We start from the raw sequence: 20022 nt of genomic DNA on the forward strand, positions 1-20022 counted from the left end.
GGGGCAGCAGGGAGGAGGGACAGAGAGGGGCGGCAGGGAGGAGGGACAGAGAGTGGCGGCAGGGAGGAGGGACAGAGAGGGGTCGGCAGGGACAGAGAGGGGTCGGCAGGGAGGAGTGACAGAGAGGGGTCGGCAGGGAGGAGTGACAGAGAGGGGTCGGCAGGGAGGAGGGACAGAGAGGGGCAGCAGGGAGGAGGGACAGAGAGGGGCGGCAGGGAGGAGGGACAGAGAGTGGCGGCAGGGAGGAGTGACAGAGAGGGGTCGGCAGGGACAGAGAGGGGTCGGCAGGGAGCAGGGACAGAGAGGGGTCGGCAGGGAGGAGTGACAGAGAGGGGTCGGCAGGGGAGAGGGGCAGCAGGGAGGAGGGACAGAGAGGGGCGGCAGGGAGGAGGGACAGAGAGTGGCGGCAGGGAGGAGTGACAGAGAGGGGTCGGCAGGGACAGAGAGGGGTCGGCAGGGACAGAGAGGGGTCGGCAGGGAGCAGGGACAGAGAGGGGTCGGCAGGGAGCAGGGACAGAGAGGGGTCGGCAGGGAGCAGGGACAGAGAGGGGTCGGCAGGGAGCAGGGACAGAGAGGGGTTGGCAGGGAGCAGGGACAGAGAGGGGCGGCAGGGAGGAGTGACAGAGAGGGGTCGGCAGGGACAGAGAGGGGTCGGCAGGGAGCAGGGACAGAGAGGGGTCGGCAGGGACAGAGAGGGGTCGGCAGGGAGCAGGGACAGAGAGGGGTCGGCAGGGAGCAGGGACAGAGAGGGGTCGGCAGGGAGCAGGGACAGAGAGGGGTCGGCAGGAGGAGGGACAGAGAGGGGCAGCAGGGAGGAGGGACAGAGAGGGGCGGCAGGGAGGAGGGACAGAGGGTAGCAGCAGGGAGGAGGGACAGAGATGGGCGGCAGGGACAGAGAGGGGCAGCTGCGAGGAGGGACAGAGAGGGGTCGGCAGGGACAGAGCGGAGCGGCAGGGGAGTAGGGACAGAAGGGGCAGCGGGAAGCAGGTACAGAGAGGGGGCAGCAGGGATAGAGAGTGGGCTGGAGGAACAGAGAGGGGCGGCAGGGAAGAGGGACGGAGAAGGGCGGCAGGGAGAGGGACAGAGAGGGGCGGCAGGGAGGAGGGACAGAGAGGGGCGGCAGGGAGGAGGGACAGAGAGGGGCAGCAGGGAGGAGGGACAGAGAGGGGCGGCAGGGAGGAGGGACAGAGAGGGGCGGCAGGGAGGAGGGACAGAGAGGGGCAGCAGGGAGGAGGGACAGAGAGGGGCGGCAGGGAGGAGGGACAGAGAGTGGCGGCAGGGAGGAGGGACAGAGAGGGGTCGGCAGGGACAGAGAGGGGTCGGCAGGGAGCAGGGACAGAGAGGGGTCGGCAGGGAGGAGTGACAGAGAGGGGTCGGCAGGGAGGAAGGACAGAGAGGGGCGGCAGGGAGGAGGGACAGAGAGTGGCGGCAGGGAGGAGTGACAGAGAGGGGTCGGCAGGGACAGAGAGGGGTCGGCAGGGAGGAGTGACAGAGAGGGGTCGGCAGGGAGCAGGGACAGAGAGGGGTCGGCAGGGAGCAGGGACAGAGAGGGGTCGGCAGGGAGCAGGGACAGAGAGGGGTCGGCAGGGAGCAGGGACAGAGAGGGGTCGGCAGGGAGCAGGGACAGAGAGGGGTCGGCAGGGAGGAGGGACAGAGAGGGGCAGCAGGGAGGAGGGATAGAGAGGGGCAGCAGGGAGGAGGGATAGAGAGGGGCGGCAGGGAGGAGGGATAGAGAGTGGCGGCAGGGAGGAGTGACAGAGAGGGTCGGCAGGGACAGAGAGGAGCGGCAGGGGAGTAGGGACAGAAGGGGCAGCGGGAAGCAGGTACAGAGAGGGGGGCAGCAGGGATAGAGAGTGGGCTGGAGGAACAGAGAGGGGCGGCAGGGAAGAGGGACGGAGAAGGGCGGCAGGGAGGAGGGACAGAGAGGGGCGGCAGGGAGGAGGGACAGAGAGGGGCGGCAGGGAGGAGGGACAGAGAGGGGCAGCAGGGAGGAGGGACAGAGAGGGGCGGCAGGGAGGAGGGACAGAGAGGGGCGGCAGGGAGGAGGGACAGAGAGGGGTCGGCAGGGACAGAGAGGGGTCGGCAGGGAGCAGGGACAGAGAGGGGTCGGCAGGGAGGAGTGACAGAGGGGTCGGCAGGGAGGAGGGAAAGAGAGGGGCGGCAGGGAGGAGGGACAGAGAGGGGCGGCAGGGAGGAGGGACAGAGAGTGGCGGCAGGGAGGAGTGACAGAGAGGGGTCGGCAGGGACAGAGAGGGGTCGGCAGGGACAGAGAGGGGTCGGCAGGGAGGAGTGACAGAGGGGTCGGCAGGGAGGAGGGACAGAGAGGGGCAGCAGGGAGGAGGGACAGAGAGGGGCGGCAGGGAGGAGGGACAGAGAGTGGCGGCAGGGAGGAGTGACAGAGAGGGGTCGGCAGGGACAGAGAGGGGTCGGCAGGGAGCAGGGACAGAGAGGGGTCGGCAGGGAGCAGGGACAGAGAGCGGTCGGCAGGGAGCAGGGACAGAGAGGGGTCGGCAGGGAGCAGGGACAGAGAGGGGTCAGCAGGGACAGAGAGGGGCGGCAGGGAGGAGGGACAGAGAGTGGCGGCAGGGAGGAGTGACAGAGAGGGGTCGGCAGGGACAGAGAGGGTCGGCAGGGAGCAGGGACAGAGAGGGGTCGGCAGGGAGGAGTGACAGAGAGGGGTCGGCAGGGACAGAGAGGGGTCGGCAGGGAGCAGGGACAGAGAGGGGTCGGCAGGGAGCAGGGACAGAGAGGGGTCGGCAGGGAGGAGGGACAGAGAGGGGGCAGCAGGGAGGAGGGACAGAGAGGGGCGGCAGGGAGGAGGGACAGAGGGTAGCAGCAGGGAGGAGGGACAGAGATGGGCGGCAGGGACAGAGAGGGGCAGCTGCGAGGAGGGACAGAGAGGGGTCGGCAGGGACAGAGAGGAGCGGCAGGGGAGTAAGGACAGAAGGGGCAGCGGGAAGCAGGTACAGAGAGGGGGCAGCAGGGATAGAGAGTGGCTGGAGGAACAGAGAGGGGCGGCAGGGAAGAGGGACGGAGAAGGGCGCAGGGAGGAGGGACAGAGAGGGGCGGCAGGGAGGAGGGACAGAGGGGCAGCAGGGAGGAGGGACAGAGAGTGGCGGCAGGGAGGAGGGACAGAGAGTGGCGGCAGGGAGGAGTGACAGAGAGGGGTCGGCAGGGACAGAGAGGGGTCGGCAGGGAGCAGGGACAGAGAGGGGTCGGCAGGGAGCAGGGACAGAGAGGGGTCGGCAGGGAGCAGGGACAGAGAGGGGTCGGCAGGGAGGAGGGACAGAGAGGGGCGGCAGGGAGGAGGGACAGAGAGGGGCGGCAGGGAGGAGTGACAGAGAGGGGTCGGCAGGGACAGAGAGGGGTCGGCAGGGAGCAGGGACAGAGAGGGGTCGGCAGGGAGCAGGGACAGAGAGGGGTCGGCAGGGAGCAGGGACAGAGAGGGGTCGGCAGGGAGCAGGGACAGAGAGGGGCGGCAGGGAGGAGGGACAGAGAGTGGCGGCAGGGAGGAGTGACAGAGAGGGGTCGGCAGGGACAGAGAGGGGTCGGCAGGGAGCAGGGACAGAGAGGGGTCGGCAGGGAGGAGTGACAGAGAGGGGTCGGCAGGGACAGAGAGGGGTCGGCAGGGAGCAGGGACAGAGAGGGGTCGGCAGGGAGCAGGGACAGAGAGGGGTCGGCAGGGAGCAGGGACAGAGAGGGGTCGGCAGGGACAGAGAGGGGCGGCAGGGAGCAGGGACAGAGAGGGGTCGGCAGGGAGCAGGGACAGAGAGGGGTCGGCAGGGAGGAGGGACAGAGAGTGGCGGCAGGGAGGAGTGACAGAGAGGGGTCGGCAGGGACAGAGAGGGGTCGGCAGGGAGCAGGGACAGAGAGGGGTCGGCAGGGAGCAGGGACAGAGAGGGGTCGGCAGGGAGGAGTGACAGAGAGGGGTCGGCAGGGAGGAGTGACAGAGGGGTCGGCAGGGAGGAGTGACAGAGAGGGGTCGGCAGGGAGCAGGGACAGAGAGGGGCGGCAGGGAGGAGGGACAGAGAGTGGCGGCAGGGAGGAGTGACAGAGAGGGGTCGGCAGGGACAGAGAGGGGTCGGCAGGGAGCAGGGACAGAGAGGGGTCGGCAGGGAGGAGTGACAGAGAGGGGTCGGCAGGGACAGAGAGGGGTCGGCAGGGAGCAGGGACAGAGAGGGGTCGGCAGGGAGCAGGGACAGAGAGGGGTCGGCAGGGAGCAGGGACAGAGAGGGGTCGGCAGGGACAGAGAGGGGTCGGCAGGGAGCAGGGACAGAGAGGGGTCGGTAGGGAGCAGGGACAGAGAGGGGTCGGCAGGGAGGAGGGACAGAGAGTGGCGGCAGGGAGGAGTGACAGAGAGGGGTCGGCAGGGACAGAGAGGGGTCGGCAGGGAGCAGGGACAGAGAGGGGTCGGCAGGGAGGAGTGACAGAGAGGGGTCGGCAGGGAGCAGGGACAGAGAGGGGTCGGCAGGGAGGAGTGACAGAGAGGGGTCGGCAGGGAGGAGGGACAGAGAGGGGTCGGCAGGGAGCAGGGACAGAGAGGGGTCGGCAGGGAGCAGGGACAGAGAGGGGTCGGCAGGGAGCAGGGACAGAGAGGGGTCGGCAGGGAGCAGGGACAGAGAGGGGTCGGCAGGGCGCAGGGACAGAGAGGGGTCGGCAGGGAGCAGGGACAGAGGGGTCGGCAGGGAGCAGGGACAGAGAGGGGTCGGCAGGGAGCAGGGACAGAGAGGGGTCGGCAGGGAGCAGGGACAGAGAGGGGTCGGCAGGGAGCAGGGACAGAGAGGGGTCGGCAGGGAGGAGGGACAGAGAGGGGCGGCAGGGAGGAGGGACAGAGGGTAGCAGCAGGGAGGAGGGACAGAGATGGGCTGCAGGGACAGAGAGGGGCAGCTGCGAGGAGGGACAGAGAGGGGTCGGCAGGGACAGAGAGGAGCGGCAGGGGAGTAGGGACAGAAGGGGCAGCGGGAAGCAGGTACAGAGAGGGGGCAGCAGGGATAGAGAGTGGGCTGGAGGAACAGAGAGGGGCGGCAGGGAAGAGGGACGGAGAAGGGCGGCAGGGAGGAGGGACAGAGAGGGGCGGCAGGGAGGAGGGACAGAGAGGGGCGGCAGGGAGGAGGGACAGAGAGGGGCAGCAGGGAGGAGGGACAGAGAGGGGCGGCAGGGAGGAGGGACAGAGAGGGGCGGCAGGGAGGAGGGACAGAGAGGGGCGGCAGGGAGGAGGGAGAGAGAGGGGTCGGCAGGGACAGAGAGGGGTCGGCAGGGAGCAGGGATAGAGAGGGGTCGGCAGGGAGGAGTGACAGAGAGGGGTCGGCAGGAGGAGGGACAGAGAGGGGCAGCAGGGGAGGAGGGACAGAGAGGGGCGGGGAGGAGGGACAGAGAGTGGCGGCAGGGAGGAGTGACAGAGAGGGGTCGGCAGGGACAGAGAGGGGTCGGCAGGGAGCAGGGACAGAGAGGGGTCGGCAGGGAGGAGTGACAGAGAGGGGTCGGCAGGGGAGAGGGGCAGCAGGGAGGAGGGACAGAGAGGGGCGGCAGGGAGGAGGGACAGAGAGTGGCGGCAGGGAGGAGTGACAGAGAGGGGTCGGCTGGGACAGAGAGGGGTCGGCAGGGAGCAGGGACAGAGAGGGGTCGGCAGGGAGCAGGGACAGAGAGGGGTCGGCAGGGAGCAGGGACAGAGAGGGGTCGGCAGGGAGCAGGGACAGAGAGGGGCGGCAGGGAGGAGGGACAGAGAGGGGTCGGCAGGGAGCAGGGACAGAGAGGGGTCGGCAGGGAGGAGTGACAGAGAGGGGTCGGCAGGGACAGAGAGGGGTCGGCAGGGACAGAGAGGGGTCGGCAGGGAGCAGGGACAGAGAGGGGTCGGCAGGGAGCAGGGACAGAGAGGGGTCGGCAGGGAGCAGGGACAGAGAGGGGTCGGCAGGGAGGAGGGACAGAGAGGGGCGGCAGGGAGGAGGGACAGAGAGGGGCGGCAGGGAGGAGGGACAGAGGGTAGCAGCGGGGAGGAGGGACAGAGATGGGCGGCAGGGACAGAGAGGGGCAGCTGCGAGGAGGGACAGAGAGGGGTCGGCAGGGACAGAGCGGAGCGGCAGGGGAGTAGGGACAGAAGGGGCAGCGGGAAGCAGGTACAGAGAGGGGGCAGCAGGGATAGAGAGTGGGCTGGAGGAACAGAGAGGGGCGGCAGGGAAGAGGGACGGAGAAGGGCGGCAGGGAGGAGGGACAGAGAGGGGCGGCAGGGAGGAGGGACAGAGAGGGGCGGCAGGGAGGAGGGACAGAGAGGGGCGGCAGGGAGGAGGGACAGAGAGGGGCGGCAGGGAGGAGGGACAGAGAGGGGCGGGCAGGGAGGAGGGACAGAGAGGGGCAGCAGGGAGGAGGGACAGAGAGGAGCGGCAGGGAGGAGGGACAGAGAGTGGCGGCAGGGAGGAGGGACAGAGAGGGGTCGGCAGGGACAGAGAGGGGTCGGCAGGGAGCAGGGACAGAGAGGGGTCGGCAGGGAGGAGTGACAGAGAGGGGTCGGCAGGGAGGAGGGACAGAGAGGGGCGGCAGGGAGGAGGGACAGAGAGGGGTCGGCAGGGAGGAGTGACAGAGAGGGGTCGGCAGGGAGGAGTGACAGAGAGGGGTCGGCAGGGAGCAGGGACAGAGAGGGGTCGGCAGGGAGCAGGAACAGAGAGGGGTCGGCAGGGAGCAGGGACAGAGAGGGGTCGGCAGGGAGCAGGGACAGAGGGGTCGGCAGGGAGGAGGGACAGAGAGAGGGGGCGGAAGGGAGGAGGGACAGAGAGAGGGGGCGTCAGGGAGGAGGGACAGAGAGAGGGGGTGGCAGGGAGGAGGGATGGAGAGGGGCCGGCAGGGAGGAGGGACGGAGAGTGGCGGCGGGGAGGAGGGACGGAGAAGGGCGGCGGGGAGGAGGGACAGAGAGTGGCGGCAGGGAGGAGGGACAGAGAGTGGCGGCGGGGAGGAGGGACAGAGAGTGGCGGCGGGGAGGAGGGACAGAGAGGCAGGAGAGAGTGCAGACAGAAACCTCACCACCATACCACCACCCTCCAGGGACCAGGCCCCCACCGCTTACCTGTAAAAAGAGCACTCCGGTCTGCTCCATGGACACTGCCAGCAGCAGCGGAGTCAGCCGGGCAGTGGTCCAGTGGGCTGCCAGTGGTTGAGTCACGCTACTTGCAGAGGGAGGGCACCTGCAGCCACTAATCGGGGGGAAAGCCTGCGGAGCAGAGGAGGAGGGGGAGGGCGGTAGATCATACTCTTCATGGTCTCCGACTCTTCCAAGTTCCTCCCTCCATTGGTATGTATACCGGACGGCACAGGACAGGTCAGCGCTGCTGGTTACAGCGCGTCCTGAGGGACCCAGCGTTTATTTTTGTGTCCCCACCATCAATTCTGGGGTAAAATATGCGCTATACCACATTTATGCGTCCACTGTTTTAGTTTTAAAAAGAATAAATATGTATATTTATTTTTATATTTTTTCAAACATCACAACCATCAGAACATTGGAAAACATTGCGACCATCGCAGCTTTCATTTTGAAAGCCGGGACAGCCTCCAGGGATACAGGGGGGGCTTGCTGGAGTTAATTTACACTTCCCCAGGGGGTGTCATTGTCTGCAGTCGCTGGAGGGGGGTTCCTGCCGTGCTGACCAATCAGCAGTGATGGGCAGCACGGCAATCAGTAGGGGAGAGTGCGGGGAGGCAGAGGAATCTTCCGGTCCCTCTGAGAGCAGCAGCGGAGGGAAGTTTCTCCTCCCTGCCGCTGCTAACATTCTCTATCTGATTGGTCGCATCCTGTGCCACCAGGTCAGATAAAGCACTTGCAGGCATGGTCCCATCTGATGCCACAATGCCAGGCAGGTGGTTAAAATATCATCTCTACGCTAATGATACTGAAATCTACCTTCCCTCCCCGGACCTCTCCCCCGCTGTCCTCGTATCTCCAGCTGTCTCTCTGCTGTCTCCTGGATGTCCCAGCACTAGCTTACACTTATGTCTAACACTGAGCTGATCATCTTCCCTCCCTCCCACACTCTCATTATCTATTGATGGCACTACTATCTCCTCTATCCCCCAAGTGTGAGGTCTTGCAGTAATCCTTCCTTCCTCCCTCTCCTTCACACCACACATTCAGCACCTCTCACAGTACTGCCGTTTCCACCTAAAAACATATCCAAGATCAGACCCTTTCTCACCCAGGACGCTACTAAGACCCTCATCCACTCACTGGTCATCTCTAGATTGGACTACTGTAATCTCCTCCTGACTGGCACTCCTGACATACGCTTCTCTCCACTCCAGTCTATTCTCAATGCTGCTGCCCGGCTCATATTTCTCACCAAATGTACTACGTCCACCTCTCCTCTCCTACAAGCCCTTCGCTGGCTTCCCTTCCCTTTCAGAATCCAATTCAAGCTTCTCACATGCAAAGCCCTCACCCACCCCTCTCCCTCTTGCATCTCTGACCTTCTCTCTGGACACTTCCACCTGTCCTCTTCTCTCCGCTAATGAACACTGTCTCTCCTGCCAACTGATTACCTCCTCCCATTCCTACCTATAAGATTTCTCACGTGCTCTCCCCATCTGACTCTCCACCTCTCTACAAAACTTCAAATGGACTCTCAAGTCCCACTTCTTCACCAAACCCAGCCAACTGTCCTCCTAACCCTATTATCCATGCTCACAGTCTACCACTTCTATGTCACCCTTGTCTGTTAGCCCTATCTATAGTAATAACACAGGGACATGACTGGGGAGGTGAGGGGATCTGGGAGTATTTACAGTGACATCACTTATATCTATAGTAATAATACAGGGACATGACTGGGGAGGTGAGGGGATCTGGGAGTATTTACAGTGACATCTCTTATATCTATAGTAATAATACAGGGACATGACTGGGGAGGTGAGGGGATCTGGGAGTGTATATAGTGACATCACTTATATCTATAGTAATAATACAGGTACATGACTGGGGATGTGAGAGGATCTGGGAGTGTCACAGTGATGCCACTTATATCTATAGTAATAATACAGGGACATGACTGCGGAGGTGAGGGGATCTCGGAGTGTCACAGTGATAATGATGTCTTCCCCATTTCGCAGAGTTACGTAGTAGTGAAGAAGACATCCGATGAGTGTAAGGCACCCAGCAGCCACCGCATTGTGTCAGTAGGACGGACCAGAACCCAGAGTCCCATCACGGTGCCTCCACCTCACTCACTGATACATCAGAAGATCCTGTAACTCACCAACAAGATCATTCAGCTGTTGACTGGAGAGGTGACTGCTGGGAATGGGGCATTATACAGTAACACTGGGGGATGTGTCTGGGTGATGACTGGAGAGGTGACTGCTGGGAATGGGACATTATACAGTAACACCAGGGGACGTGTCTGGGTGATAAGTGGAGAGGTGACTGCTGGGAATGGGACATTATACAGTAACACATGGGGACGTGTCTGGGTGATGACTGGAGAGGTGAATGCTGGGAATAGTACATTATACAGTAACACCGTGGGACGTGTCTGGGTGATGACTGGAGAGGGGACTGCTGGGAATGGGACATTATACAGTAACACCAGGGGACGTGTCTGGGTGATGATTGGAGAGGTGACTGCTGGGATTGGGACATTATACAGTAACACCGGTGGACGTGTCTGGGTGATGACTGGAGAGGTGGCTGCTGGGAATAAGACATTATACAGTAACACCGGGGGATGTGTCTGGGTGGTGACTGGAGAGGTGACTGCTGGGAATGGGGCATTATACAGTAACACCAGGGGATGTGTCTGGGTGATGACTGTATCACTGTGTGTGTCAGGTTCCTATAAGGTGTCAGGATGTCACTGTCTATGTCTCCATGCAGGAGGAGGAGTATATAGAGGAACACAGGGGTCTGTACAAGGACGTGATGATGGAGAATCACCGGCCCCTCACATCACTGGGTAAGAGGAGACGGTCATGTATTGTACAGAGGAGAGCAGGTATGGGGCCCCCTATATACACACATCATCTGATAATCACATATATACACTGTACTCAGTCACTGTGTGTCTCCTACAGATGGTCCCAGTAACAGAGATACCCCAGAGAGATGTCCCCGTCCTCTGTATTCCCAGGATTGTACAGAGGAGAATCACAGGATCCCACAGGAGGATCAGGTAGGTGGGATTTAGGGTCTCCCCAATATACCAAAGTGACTGTCACTATATGATCTGTAGAGGAGCTGTGTGTCTTATACACTGATATTATACTGTTTTATCTCTGTTTAAACTGACTGTATGTAAATGTCATTATAGTGGTTTTGTTTTTTTAGGTTGAACGTCTGTCTGATATTAAAATAGAAGCTATAGAGGGAGAAGAAGAGACGTATCTAACTGTTATAAAGGTAGAAGATATAGAGGGAGAAGAAGAGACGCATGTGACTGATATAAAGGCAGAAGATATAGAGGGAGAAAAAGAGACGTATGTGACTGATATAAAGGCAGAAGATATAGAGGGAGAAGAAGAGACGTATGTGACTGATATGAAGGCAGAAGATATAGAGGGAGAAGAAGAGACGTATGTGAGAGGTGATCAGTGGTGTAAGGATGAGGAGATCCCTACAGATATCAGCACAGGTGAGTAATAAACACTTATTACAGAAGAGAGTCACATATTCTCCTTTCTCAGTCACTACAGCAATCTCTTATCCTACATCCTCCTCTCTCAGTACAGGCTAATGAGGGAAATGTATCTGCCCAGTGGGGGAGTCGGGAGCCATCAGCCCCTATTATACTCCTGCTCTCCTCTCACATCATGTCATTGTGTGTTACCAGCCCGGAGATCTGACCAGTATCCTCCTCACACTCTCTGGTGTATCTCATACATCAGGAGCCATCAGCCCCTATTATACTCCTGTTCTCCCCTCACATCATGTCACTGTGTGTTACCAGCCCAGATATCTGACCAGTCTCCTTCCCACACTCTCTGGTGTATCTCGTTCATCAGGAGCCATCAGCCCCTATTATACTCCTGCTGTCCCCCTCACATCATGTCACTGTGTGTTACCAGCCCAGAGATCTGACCAGTCTCCTCCCCACACTCTCTGGTGTATCTCATACATCAGGAGCCATCAGCCCCTATTATACTCCTGCTCTCCCCCTCACATCATGTCACTGTGTTACCAGCCCAGAGATCTGACCAGTCTCCTCCCCACACTCTCTGGTGTATCTCATACATCAGGAGCCATCAGCCCCTATTATACTCCTGCTCTCCCCCTCACATCATGTCACTGTGTTACCAGCCCAGAGATCTGATCAGTCTCCTTCCCACACTCTCTGGTGTATCTCGTACATCAGGAGCCATCAGCCCCTATTATACTCCTGCTCTACCCTCACATCATGTCACTGTGTGTTACCAGCCCAGAGATCTGACCAGTCTCCTCCCCACACTCTCTGGTGTATCTCATACATCAGGAGCCATCAGCCCCTATTATACTCCTGCTCTCCCCACACATCATGTCACTGTGTGTTACCAGCCCAGAGATCTGACCAGTCTCCTCACCACACTCTATGGTGTATCTTTTACATCAGGAGCCATCAGCCCCTATTATACTCCTGCTCTCCCCTCACATCATGTCACTGTGTGTTACCAGCCCAGAGATCTGACCAGTCTCCTCCCCACACTCTGATGTTTCTCATACATCAGAAGCCATCAGCCCCTATTATACTCCTGCTCTACCCTCACATCATGTCACTGTGTGTTACCAGCCCAGAGATCTGACCAGTCTCCTCCCCACACTCTCTGGTGTATCTCATACATCAGGAGCCATCAGCCCCTATTATACTCCTGCTCTCCCCACACATCATGTCACTGTGTGTTACCAGCCCAGAGATCTGACCAGTCTCCTCCCCACACTCTCTGGTGTATCTCATACGTCAGGAGGAATCAGCCCCTATTACACTCCTGCTCTTTCCCTCACATCATGTCATTGTGTGTTACCAGCAGCCATACTGTGTGCTAGCAGTACCTCTGCCTATGGTATTACATGCCCTGAGAGTGTCACTATTAGGACACGCCGGTCTATATATAAACCACTTTTCTACAGCGGGGTACACTGTGATTCCACAGGGAATTACACCGGGGTGTAGAGTTTGATCTTGATCCGAGGCACCAACGGTCTAAATGCTTTGACTGTTCCCAGGATGCATTGCACCGCCTCCTCTATATAACCCCGCCTCCGTGCACAGGAGCTCAGTGTGTAAGTTGGTGCACATTTCTGAAATGTTCCCGCCCTGGAGCTGCATATTTCTCTTTCTCCCTCACTCCCTGTCGGCGTTTGGCGCCATCACTACATGCTGCACTGATTCTGGGACTTCTTGCAAGCAAGAAGGAGGAATGCTACTGTTAGTCGCTCTGGAATGGCCCAGGCGGCATTGCTTCTCTATCGACAGAGCGTCCTCTTCTACTTCCTCAACGCCCGGACCGCCTCGTACAGGGCCCTTGTCTCTACCCAGACCTGGCTTTGATGGCGTGGCACAAAAACAAACTCTGGCCCATATCTTGCCGACTGACTCTGACGCTGAGGTGTCAGACATGGTAGAGGATGAGGTGGATTCAGAAGGGGGTGATGGAGCTCTGTCACAAGGAATACAGGCTCTTATAGACGCTATCAGAGATGTTCTGCAAATATCTGATAAGGTGACAGAGGAGTGTGAGGAATCTTATTTTAATATGAAAAAGAAGTCCTCAGTCACTTTTCCTCTATCAAAGGAATTAAGTACCCTGTTCGAAGAACCGTTGGTTAATCCTGATAAGACATTTCAAATCCCTAAAAGGTTACTCTCATCTTGTCCTTTTCCTCCTGAGGATAGGAAAAAATGGGAAAATCCACTGATAGTGGATGCATCTGTGTCTCGGTTGTCACGGAAAATAGTATTGCCTGTCCCTGGTGCAGCCTCCCTGAAAGACGCAGCTGATCGTAAGATTGAGACTACACTCAAATCCTTGTATACAGATGCTGGGGTGGCTCAGAGACCCACTATAGCATGTGCGTGGATTACTAAAGCCATTGCTAAATGGTCAGGTAACCTTATTGAAGGGTTGGATTCCTTATCTAGGGGGGAGATTGTGTTATTCCTGCAACATAAACGGGACTCTGCGAACTTTATGGTGGAAGCCATAAAAGACGTAGGTTTGCTTAATGCACACACCACTGCTATGGCAGTATCAGCACGCAGCGGCTTATGGTTACGCCAGTGTATTGCTGATGCGGACTCCAGGAAAGACGTGGAAGGTCTACCCTTCACAGGAGAGTCCTTATTTGGAGATGAACTGGACAAATGGATCTCCAAAGCTACTGGGGGGGAGGGAATTCCTAGTGTCTCTGGATATCAAGGATGCGTACCTTCACATTCCGCTCTGGCCACCTCACCAGGGTTATCTACGCTTTGCACTACAAGACTGTCACTACCAGTTCCAGGCCCTGCCATTTGGTCTCTCCACGACACTGAGGGTGTTCACCAAGTTGATGGCAGAGATGATGTTTCTCCTTCGCTAGCAGAGAGTGAACATAATTCCGTACCTGGACGATCGCCTGAAAAAAGCACAGTCCATGGAAAGGTTGTTGAGCAGCATTGGTCTCACACACAAACTACTCCTGGATCATGGTTGGATTCTAAATCTCCCGAAATCTCATTTAGTGCCAACTCTGAGATTTCCATTCCTGGGAATGATACTGGACACAGAGTCGCAGAAGGTGTTCCTTCCATTGGAAAAGGCATTGGTAATCCATTCGATGGTTCAGGATGTCCTGAAGCCAACATGGATATTGGTGCATCTAAAATGGTGGCTTCTTACAAGTCACTTCAGTACGTAAGGTTTCATGCGAGGCCCTTCCAGCTGGACCTGTTGGACAAATGGTGCAGATCGCATCTTCATGGGCACCAGAGGATCTGTCTGTCGCCAAAGGCCAGGCTCTCCCTTCTGTGGTGGCTACAGACTTCTCACCCATTCGAGGGCCGAAGGTTCGGGATTCAGAATTGGATTCTGCTAACCACAGACGCAAGCCTTAGAGGGTGGGGGAGCGGTCAACCAGGGGGTGCAGTTTCAAGGAAGATGGTCAAGTCAAGAAGTTCTTCCAATAAACATTCTGGAACTCAGGGCTGTATACAATGCCCTTCTGCAGGCCTCATATCTTCATCAAGATCTGGCAATTCAGGTTCAGTCGGACAATGTGACAGCAATAACGTACATAAACTGACAGGGAGGAACGAAAAGCAAAGCAGCAATGTCAGAGATATCAAGAATTCTCCTCTGGGCGGAAAAACATGCTGTGGCGTTGTTGGCGGTCTTCATTCCGGGAGTAGACAACTGGGAAGCAGACTTCCTCAGCACACACGACCTGCATCCGGGGGAGTGGGGCCTTCACCCGGAGGTGTTCAGGTGCTTGACAGGTCGATGGGGATGTCCACAAATCGACATGATGGCCTCTTGTCTCAACAAGAAGCTCAAGCAGTATTATTCCAGGTCAAGAGACCCACAGGCAGTGGACGCTCTGATGGGTCTATCAGGTGGTGTACGTGTTCTCTTCACTTCCGCTGATCCCAAGAATTCTCAAAAGAATATAAAGGGAGAAAGTTAAAGCAATTCTCATTGCTCCGGACTGGCCAAGAAGGGCCTGGTACGTGGACCTTCTGGGGATGTTCCTGGAAGATCTGTGGCCTCTACCTCTTCACGAAGATCTCCTGTAACAGGGGCCGTTTGTTTATCAAGACTTAACACGGCTACGCTTGACGTTTTCATCCCAACTATGATCCAAGCCAGGAAGAGGGTAACGTCTAAACATTACCACTGTATTTGGAAGAAATACGTCTCTTGGTGTGAGAGCAGTAAAAGTCCAGATTTCGACCTTGTCCATTTTGTTTCAGAAACAATTGGTGTCTCTCTCCTGAGGTCCAGAAGTTCTTGAAAGGGCTTCTGCACACCAAGCCTCCCTTTGTGCCTCCCACGGCACCTTGGGATCTCAATTTGGTGCTGCTGTTCCTTCAATCGGACTGGTTTGAACCGTTACAGGAGGTAGATGTAAAATTTCTTACCTGGAAAGCCGTCACACTGTTGGCCTTGGCTTCTGCAAGACGTGTGTTGGAGCTGGTAGCGTTGTCTTACAAGAGCCCCTATTTAATCTTCCATGGGGATAGAGCTGAACTCAGGACTCGTCAGCAATTTCTTCCTAAGGTGGTGTCGGCGTTTCACATCAACCAACCAATTGTGGTTCCGATTGTTACCAACACCTCCTATTACTTCAAAGTCTTTGGATGTTTTGAGGGCTTTGAAGGTGTATGTGAAGAGAACACTCGCTGTTTGCTCTTTAACAACAATAAGATTGGGTGTCCTGCTTCAAAGCAGTCTATTGCACGTTGGATCAGGCTCACTATCCAGCATGCTTATCCACGGCAGGATTGGCGACTCCAAAATCTGTACAGGCCCACTCGACTAGGTCACTGGGTTCTTCTTAGGCGGCAGCCCGCGGTGTTTCGGCTGTACAGCTCTGCCGAGCAGCTACTTGGTCAGGTTTGAACACTTTTGCAAAGTTCTAGAAGTTCGATACCTTGGCCTCTGAGGACCTTCAGTTTGGTCAGTCAGTTCTGCAGGACCCTCAGCACTCTCCCACCCGGTTTGGGAGCTTTGGTACTTCCCCATGGTACTAAATGGATCCCCAGTATCCTCTAAGACATAAGAGAAGATAGGATTTTAATTACCTACTGGGAATTCCTTTTCTCGTAGTCCGTAGAGGTTATTGGGGATCCATTTAGTACCATGGGGTATAGACGGGTCCACTAGGAGCCAAAGAAAAGGATTTACCAGTAGGTAATTAAAATCCTATTTTTTGCAACGAGGCCTGGACTTTGGTCTTCGTCTGGCTTCCCTCAAAGTTCACATATGGTTTCAGAGAAAGATTGCGTCTATACCGGACGTTCATATATTCACTCAGGGTGTGTTCCGGATTCAGCCTCCCTATGTCCCTGTCCCTCCTGTGGCTCTATGGGATCTGTCTGTTGTCCTGAATGCACTGCAAGAGTCTACATTTGAGCCTCTTGAGTCGGCGGACCTTAAATGGCTCACGACCATGGTCCTGTTTTTACTGGCTATTGCCTCTTCTAGAAGGGTGTCAGACTTAGGCCCATTGCCCTGTCGTCCACCCTTTCTGATATTTCATTGTGACCGGGCAATTCTACGAACTCGTCCCAGTTATTTACCTAAGATGGTGCCATCGTTTCACCTTAACCAAGAGATTGTGGTTCCGGCCTTTATCTCTTCTGAATTGTCCTCCAAAGAGTGGTCTTTGGGTGTGGTAAGGGCTCTCTGTATCTACGTGGAGAGGACTGCCTCCATCAGGAGGTCAGATACCCTTTTTGTGCTGTTTGGTTTCCTAAAACGTGGCTGGCCTGCGAATAAGTAAACCTTAGCCGGATGGATTAGAATGGTGGTTGCACAACCTTATGCACAGGCTGGACTCTCAGCTCCTACTGCTATTAAAGCCCATTCTATTCGGGCGGTTGGACCTTCTTGGGCGACCCGCCGTGGTGCGTCCCCAGAACAATTGTGCAAGGCGACTACATTGTCCTCAGAGAACCCGTTCATTAGGTTCTCTGTCTTTAATACTTCCGCCTCCCGGGATGCTTCCTTTGGACGCCAGGTTCTCATACATGCTAAGGCGTGACCCCTCCCTTGAGGAACTGCTTTAGGACATCCCTGATGTTTCCCTGTGGAATACAGTGTACCATGCTGCAGAAAAGTAGATGGTAGACTTACCATGGTTGACGCTCTCTTTCTGTTAGGTACATTGGGTTCCACAGGGCTGTTTGTATGGCATTAGCCAATGGTCTCTTCTCCTGTCATGAGAATGTGGTTCTATTTGACTAACATCTGCCTTCTCTCTTAATGCTCCTACATTGGACTGGTTAACGAAACTGAGCTCTCAGTGCCTGGAGGTGGGGTTATAGAGAAGGCCCCAATGCATCATGGGACAGCTAAAGTGTTAGCCTGTTGGTGCCTCTGGATCAAGATCCACTCTACACCCCAAAGTTTCCCTGTGGAACCCAGTGTACCTCGCAGAAAGAGCATTAACCATGGTCAGTCCACCATAACTCTCCTTTTCTCTGATCCATCAGCTCATATGACTGATGTTATTGATTATCTAGAATCTCCAGTTCATAAGATATGTTCCCCATCCATTGTTTTACATTGGTACTGACATAGGACTTGGAGAGTGCCTACATCTCCATTTATACTTCATGGTTAGTTACCAGTACAAGAGAGAGAGATATCGAAGTCTTATTATAATATTACATTTGTTATTGTGAGTGTTCTCAGGAGGGTGGACACAATGATAGTCTGAGACGCAATATTATAAAGCCTTCATTAAAAGGTATGTTTTATTACACACATTTACAATTGAGGGCGGGATTCAATTCTTTTCACCACTTTTCACACCCGTTCTGTTTCTGCCCTCAGGGACGTTGTATCATTATTTCAGCTCGCTACGCCCGGACTAGCGAGGCACCCAACCTTTTACACAGCTAAACCTGATTACTATGGGCGCAATATGCGCGATAACGGAGATCATTTTAGCAAGGAAATTGGGCGTGATATATCATTTGATTCTCACCCTAAGTGTCCCAGAAAGTCATCTTCTCCTATTGATTACAAGATTAATATTGTTACAGAAAATGTCATGCCATGTAATGTGTTTTATTTCCAGCAGATGGACACACAAGCAGGAATATCTCAGAAGGACATCTAATGTTATCCCTGGATTGTGACATAAAAGATAATGACAGTAGACAGGATTCTCCAGGAGATAACCCCATTACCCCAATGATACATCCAGCTCTATCAGCTGGTCCCCCTGATCCTGGGGAATGTTCTCCTGATCACTCTGATATTGGTGCATCTGTTACAGCTCTGAGAGTAGATACAGAGTTTCCCTGTTCTACAGATGCCAAATGTTTTACACAGAACACAAAGCCACAGACAGGTATGGCAGGTGAAAGGCCATTTCCGTGTTCTGAGTGCAGGAAATGTTTTGCCCAGCAATCAAATCTTGTTCAACATCAGAGAAGTCACACAGGTGAGAAACCATTTTCTTGCTCTGAGTGTGGGAAATGTTTTACCAAGAAATCAGAATTTGTTAGACATCACAGAAGTCACACAGGTGAGAAGCCATTTCCATGTTCTAAGTGCGGGAAATGTTTTACACAGAGATCATATCTTGTTGTACATCAGAGAAGTCACACAGGTGAGAAGCCGTTTCCATGTTCTGTGTGCGGGAACTGTTTTGCACGGAAATCAAAACTTGTTATACATCAGCGAAGTCACACAGGTGAGAATCCATTTCCATGTTCTGAGTGTGGGAAATGTTTTGCACAGAAATCAAAACTTGTTATACATCAGCGAAGTCACACAGGTGAGAAGCCATTTCCATGTTCTGTGTGTGGGAAATGTTTTGCACAGAAAGCAAATCTTGTTCAACATCAGCGAAGTCACACAGGTGAGAAGCCATTTCCATGTTCTGAGTGCGGGAAATGTTTTACATACAAATCGCATCTTGTTACACATCAGCGAAGTCACACAGGTGAGAAGCCATTTTTTTGCTCTGAGTGTGGGAAACGTTTTACACAGGTATCATCACTTGTTACACATCACAGACGTCACACAGGTGAGAAGCCATTTTCTTGCTCTGAGTGTGGGAAATTTTTTACTGAGAAATCAGAATTTGTTAAACATCAGAGAAGTCACACAGGTGAGAAACCATTTTCTTGCTCTGAGTGTGGGAAATGTTTTACCGAGAAATCAACACTTGTTATACATCAGAGAATTCACACAGATGAGAAGCCATTTCCATGTTCTGAGTGTGGGAAATGTTTTGCAGGCAAATCACAACTTGTTAAACATCAGCGAAGTCACACAGGTGAGAAGCCATTTTCTTGCTCTGAGTGTGGGAAATGTTTTACCCAGAAATCAACACTTGTTATACATCAGAGAATTCACACAGATGAGAAACCATTTCCATGTTCTGAGTGTGGGAAATGTTTTGCAGGCAAATCACAACTTGTTAAACATCAGAGAAGTCACACAGGTGAGAAGCCATTTTCTTGCTCTGAGTGTGGTAAATGTTTTATCCAGAAATCACACCTTGTTAAACATCAGCGAAGTCACACAGGTGAGAGGCCATTTCCATACTCTGAGAAATAAATCCGCTCTTTTTGAACACAATAGACCTCACTCAGGTGAGGAACCATTTTATTCTGGAGTAAAGGGAACTGTTGCAATGGAATTGTTGTGTCTGTCTTGTATAAATATCTATGGATCAATATTGACGGAAACCCCAAATCTTGATACTATGTCAAATAATCGTAGAGTTTGTGGGGGTGCTACCACAGATCATGTAAGAGTACATTTAGGATATAAGAGGAAAAAAGGAAAAGGATCTGTTTCTGGTGCACTAAGTAGTATATTAGGATAAAAATTCACTTTTAATTAATTTCTTAAAAATATGTGTTGACATGTTCTATTTCATTTCCTCAGATAACTTCTGCGTAATATTCTAACATGTACATTTAATGTGACGACATAACAAGACTGTGAATTGCACAAAACAATAAAAAATATAAAAAACTGATGAGCGTCTCTTTCGTATCTGTTCTCCGAATATAACGTCTAAGTACACTCCGTATAGATCTCGATCTGTTTCTTATGAAATTGTTTCTAAGTTTTCATATAACTCCTTTATTGTTGTGTATTCCTATATAGATGTAAAATAAACTGCCTGGCAGATAGACTAGATACAGCTGTATATGATACAATCATGAATATGTAACAATGTCTCTCGTTATTAATGTCTTTGGTCATTGGCTCACTGGCCAGACATAGTCCTTACATGGAATTTAGTTACAGAATAATCCTTCATGTCCTACAGCTAATATTGCACACATGCATGCCATGTAATTCTTCTGTAGGAGGGGATCTGAATATATAGATCCTTACTATCTG

The 20022-nt window shown here is 54.7% G+C and overlaps 1 protein-coding gene across 3 annotated transcripts in view; it reads left to right on the plus strand.

Annotated features, from left to right (window-relative positions):
• Positions 1-19651, plus strand: part of LOC134984168 (gastrula zinc finger protein XlCGF26.1-like) — a 29816-nt gene extending 10165 nt beyond the window's left edge. Inside the window, exons 2-6 of one of the 3 annotated variants that reach the window (XM_063949791.1) lie at positions 9091-9267; positions 9854-9971; positions 10051-10148; positions 10304-10607; positions 17732-19651. In XM_063949791.1, the coding sequence (XP_063805861.1) occupies positions 9899-9971; positions 10051-10148; positions 10304-10607; positions 17732-19224 (1968 nt within the window). In that variant the 5' untranslated portion in view covers positions 9091-9267; positions 9854-9898 and the 3' untranslated portion in view covers positions 19225-19651. The remainder of the gene's footprint in view (positions 1-9090; positions 9268-9853; positions 9972-10050; positions 10149-10303; positions 10608-17731) is intronic. The other 2 variants (XM_063949792.1, XM_063949793.1) reach the window with 2 other exon arrangements.
• Positions 19652-20022: the final 371 nt, after the last annotated feature.

This window comes from Pseudophryne corroboree (genome assembly GCF_028390025.1).
Source record: "Pseudophryne corroboree isolate aPseCor3 chromosome 3 unlocalized genomic scaffold, aPseCor3.hap2 SUPER_3_unloc_4, whole genome shotgun sequence".
NCBI classification, from domain to species: Eukaryota; Metazoa; Chordata; class Amphibia; order Anura; family Myobatrachidae; genus Pseudophryne; species Pseudophryne corroboree.